At 46.7% G+C, this 5049-nt stretch overlaps 1 protein-coding gene across 1 annotated transcript in view; it reads left to right on the plus strand.

Annotated features, from left to right (window-relative positions):
* Window positions 1-1486: 1486 nt before the first annotated feature.
* LOC311240778 (neuronal pentraxin-2-like) overlaps window positions 1487-5049 on the plus strand; it is a gene marked incomplete at both ends in the record, with an annotated part of 21175 nt that continues 17612 nt past the window's right edge. Inside the window, one exon of the mRNA XM_084329363.1 lies at window positions 1487-2197. Coding sequence (XP_084185489.1) covers window positions 1487-2197 — 711 coding nt within the window. The remainder of the gene's footprint in view (window positions 2198-5049) is intronic.

A 5049-nucleotide genomic window follows, 5' to 3' on the forward strand; every position in this document is an offset into this window, starting at 1 on the left:
TACCTCTCTCTCTCCCTCTCTATCTCTCTCCCTCGCTCTCTCCCTCTCTATCTATCTCTCTCCCTCTCTCTCTCCCTCTCTCTCTCTCCCTCTCTCTCGCTCTATCTATCTCACTCTCCCTCTCTGCTCTCTCTGTCTGTCTCTGTTGCCCCTGTCTCTGAAAGAAGTACTTAACATACTTTAGTATTCTATTTCCCCCTGAAATGGGAATGGGCTATTTTTTGCTGCAAAGATCATGCATGTTTGAAGCGCATTCTCCTGCTGATCTTAATAAGGGTTTTCTGCGTCAAATCTGACTTTGAGAGGACTTACCTATCTTCCTTCCTCACTTGTGTGGAAGATCTATCACTTGTAGGTCTTACACCAACCCACACTAAAGCTATTTTCCTCTGTTTTTCTCTCTCTCTTGCATCTATCTTGATGATTTAATGAAGTATGCTAATATCAGGTCTGTATCATGCTCTCTCTCTCTCACACACACACACAACAGCTAGCTTTTACACACTCACATACATAGACACACATAATACACACACACACGCACACACACCCACACACACATACACACACACACACACACACACACACACACACACACACACACACACACACACACACACACACACACACACACACATACATCACTAATCCTGCACACACACATGCTGATATAGACACACAAACACACTCACAGTCACACATAATCTGTTGTTGATCCGATGTTACACCTACACTATATATCTGTCTCTCTCTCTCTATCTTTCTCTCTCTCTGTCTCTCTCTCTGTCTCTCTCTCTCTCTCTCCCCCCCACTTTGTATCCATCCCCCTCTCCTGCACCAAGCCATCACGACCATCAGTCTCTGCTGCTCCTGCTGTACCACAGGGAGCCTTAAGGTTGACTTATGGCCGTGTCACGAGAAGGCTTGGTTCTGTATGGTGCTTGAGCTCCAAACCATTCAACCAAATACATAAATAAATGAATAAGAACAAGTTAGAAAATGCCTCTTTCTGAAAGCTAGAAACAAAAAGTTTTTATTCTTTATTATTACCCCCCCCCCCCCCCCCTATCTCTCTCACACTCTCTCTCTCTCTCTCTCTCTCTCTCTCTCTCTCTCTCTCTCTCTCTCTCTCTCTCTCTCTCTCTCTCTCTCTCTCTCTCTCTATTAACGAGATAGATGGAGCAGCAACACTGAAGGCATGCGCACGGCACTGGGGGAGGAGGTGGAGCAACGAGTGTCTTGTTTTGATGTTGACTCCATGATCTCAATTATGGTTGGCAAATCTGCTTTTCTATCCGCCTGTTTTTATGGATAAGAGAGGCAGAGTAAGGACGGGTATTTCATGATATCGACACACGTAATTTGTCTCCTTGCGGCTCTAATTATTAGTGTCTTATTGAACCAACAGGAGCTCGTTCGTTTTTTCTAATTATCGATAGATCCCGCCGCCAACCTGAAGTTCATTGTTATCATCTTGGCCGCCGGGATGGTGGCCTTCATCGGAGCGGTTGTCTGTATCATCGCCGCGGTCCACACTGGATCCTCCAAGGCTGCCGCGGCACCACAGCAGCCGGCAGCCGACAACCAGTCACTGTACCCGGATTTCGCAGCACAGACTCCGGCTTCTGTGGGCACCGTGGCGCTGGCTGGACCATGGGGCGCTCTCCATGGTTCTGAAACGCCTGATTCAGTAGCGCCTACTTTCAACATAGGACTCAGCGGTCTTGACGGAGTCACTGGACTCACTGGACACGACCCAGCGGTCAGTCGTCTCATTTGCACTCCAATCCCCCTGGGAGAGTGCCCGAAAAACTTTGAGAAACAAGCGGATGAGCCATCACTGGAAGCGGGCGAGGACTGGGGCCACCTCCGCACCGCTGCCGAAGAGCTCCGGCAAACAGTTTTGCTACAAAAAGACCAGATTCTCACCGACCAAAGGACCATCAAAGATCTAACTGGAAAACTATCGGAGTGCGAGAGTGGTATTGACGGCCGCAGCATCTCGGAGAGAAGGGGCAGCGCCGCGGGGCTTTGGGGGGGTAGAGTTAAAGGCAGTGGGGAGGAGAGGCGCTACGACCGTATGGTGCGGGATAGCCCGGCGTCGGCGCCCTACACCGCTCACCTGCTGCCCATCCGGGCTGTGGATGAGCTGGAGCAGGCGATCACGGAACTCAAAGACCGCATTGAGAAACTGGAGGTATGTCGCCTGTAAAGCCAGCCTCAGATAAATTTCCCTCGAGGTTGTTATTTGCATAATGCAAACAACACTCGAGCAATGCGGGGATACGTTCAGTTAACTAAAGTCTAGCCTGCTATTATTTTGTTAGTGCTAATGTTTGCGCGGCTTTGATTTGTGTTTGTCAAGAGTTTACCTGCTGCTTGACAGACTCTCTTTCTCACTCACTCACTCACTTTGAGGTTCTCCTCACGTAGAGCCGTTCAGAGTGGGTGTCTGTCTGGGCACGTCCACGACCACGTGTGGTTATGAAAAGGAAATACTTTATTTCTAAACATTTTCTCAACAATCCAGTGTATCAGAGGGAGGTTTGGAGCTTGTTTGTGTGGACGTTGAAATCTGTTGGAAATGACACTGATTAAGCCATTGATTAGTCTGTTTCTCCTATAGGGAGAGAGAGAGAGAGAGAGAGAGAGAGAGAGAGAGAGAGAGAGAGAGAGAGAGAGAGAGAGAGAGAGAGAGAGAGAGAGAGAGAGAGAGAGAGAGAGATCTGAGGTAAAGTTAAGCAACAATGACTCTTTAGTCATCTACCTGTAAGTCATAGCAAGGTAGTGGCTTCCCTCCACACAGTTGTATTTGTCTTGTGAATCATAATCACATCCTCCAATGCAAAGAATGCAGAGAGAGAGATGATAAAGAAGAGGAGGGGGAGGAGGAAGAGATGGAGAGAAGGGAGGAGTACACGAGAGAAAGGAGGGGGATAGCAGCATAACATGAAACTGCCTCCACTCTGACCAGAATCTTATGATTTACAACCTCATTTTTTGCTGGAGGAGTACGATACATTATGCATGAGATGCCTATATTTGTGGAGACCACAGATCAACATAGAGCTTATCTGCAGTATATCCCCTAACTCTGTGTGTATGTCATGTGTGTGAGTGTGTGTGTGTGTGTGTGTGTGTGTGTGTGTGTGTGTGTGTGTGTGTGTGTGTGTGTGTGTGTGCGCGTGTGTGTGTGTGTGTGTGTACTTATGTAGGACATGTTTGTATGGGGCAGATACGCATTCAAGTCTGTTAATTTCCCCCGTGGCTTCAGTGTATTTTCAGAATGCAAATAAACAGACCTATAGATAGTCCAATATTCCTAAAGATTGAAAGGAACGTTTCTGTCTATACTGGCCTCAGCAGTGGTGGCTGGACTTTCACCATGCAACCAGTTTGATTTCTTAGCGAAGCAGTTTTTAGAGAAAGGACTGATTGAACACAGGTTGGTTGGCTGCCTGCCAAAGTGATTAGTGGAATTGGCAGATTTATTAGCTACAGCCCCAATTTACTGGTACCTGGCTGTTGGGTTAAATGTGAGCCCTGCTTGGTAGTCCCTCTAGGGATGGACACAGTTAATCGAATAGTTTAATATTTTACTTAGATATTTGATTAGTTGGGTTTTTTGTATGTCAACTGCACTGATTCAGCCTATTGATTCCATTACAAGGTTATGTACATTTTGGTAAAAGTCAAACTGGCCTTAGATCAGCGCTCCTATTCTGAAAGCAATGATACATGGGCATATATCTATCTGTAATAGAGCGGAATATTGTTGACTTTGGCAGCTAGAAATTGTTTGGATGTGTTTAGGAATTGTCATGGGAAAGAATCTACATAGAACAAATATGATGTATAATGACAACACACTGTTATAAATATTGGGGAAAGCATTCTTTGCCTTAAGCATTTCCCTCAAAACGTTGCCGATCGTGGCCCAAAGACGGGTCATCTTATGAATACAGGCTCTGGACCAACAGGACTGTACAGGGTGTGCTATGGGACATGCATTATGACCTACAATCTATTTCCCCCCCTACCTCACCTCCCCTGTGGCCTAGTGTGATACGATATGATATTCTACAATATACTGGTATGCCACAGGAAAGAATTCTGCAGAGTCTGGTTTCCGTATATTCTTGTCCCTGTAGGTCTGCTGTATTTCTACTGAGCCGGTACACAGAAGAGCATGACAATCTGCTGTAGAGTGAGAACAAGATTTATCTCTTGGCACCTTTCTGGCCCTCAATTATTCTCTGTTTTCCTGTGCATACGTGATTCAGTTTAATTGGGGAAAAGAAAACTCTAGAGATTAAAATGCTTATCTTAATGAGGAGGTGTTCATTAATCAGACTTGAGTTATGGCGCTAGTGAGACTATAGCTTAAACAATTGCCACTCCGAAGACTCCAAAATATATTTGAAGGTGAAGCCTTAAGGTGGGTGGGTGGATGTTTGTTTGGTGGTTGGTGGTTGGTGGTATCTTAACGAGGAGGTGTTCATTAATTAGACTTGAGTTATGGGGCTAGTGAGACTAGCTTAAACAATTGGCACTCTGAGGGCGGCTACGTGGCGTAGTGGGCAAGGCGCTTGCCACAAAATCTGGAGACACTGGGCTTGCCTGTTCGAGCCCAGCGCTCCACATTTGCTTTCAGTTTAGCTGGTCGTCCGTACTAATACACATTGGCCGTATTAGGGGGTGGGAAACTGATGGGTGGTGATCGGGCGTTGTGGACAGCGACTCCTACAGGTCGGTTGGTGCGCCTGCGCAGTAGAATCAGGAAGTGTCGGGGGCAGCGTGAGCCTCCCACGCGTTACTCCTCGCCACTGAGAGATCGAGCTGCGCAGGTGAAAAGATGCGACTGCTGTTACCTCAAGTATCGGAGGGGACTCGTGCTATGTATGACTTAGTCCACATTGCAGCCGGCTTGTGGGAAGCAAGAAACAGCGTTCGTGACAGGGGAGGGTTGAATTGGATGATACGAAATTGGGATGGGAGAAAATATAGAAAAATGGGAGAAAAAGTGGATAAAAAAAAAAAAAATGGCAC

This window comes from Notolepis coatsorum (genome assembly GCF_963971535.1).
Source record: "Notolepis coatsorum genome assembly, chromosome: 14".
In the NCBI taxonomy this organism is placed as follows: Eukaryota; Metazoa; Chordata; class Actinopteri; order Aulopiformes; family Paralepididae; genus Notolepis; species Notolepis coatsorum.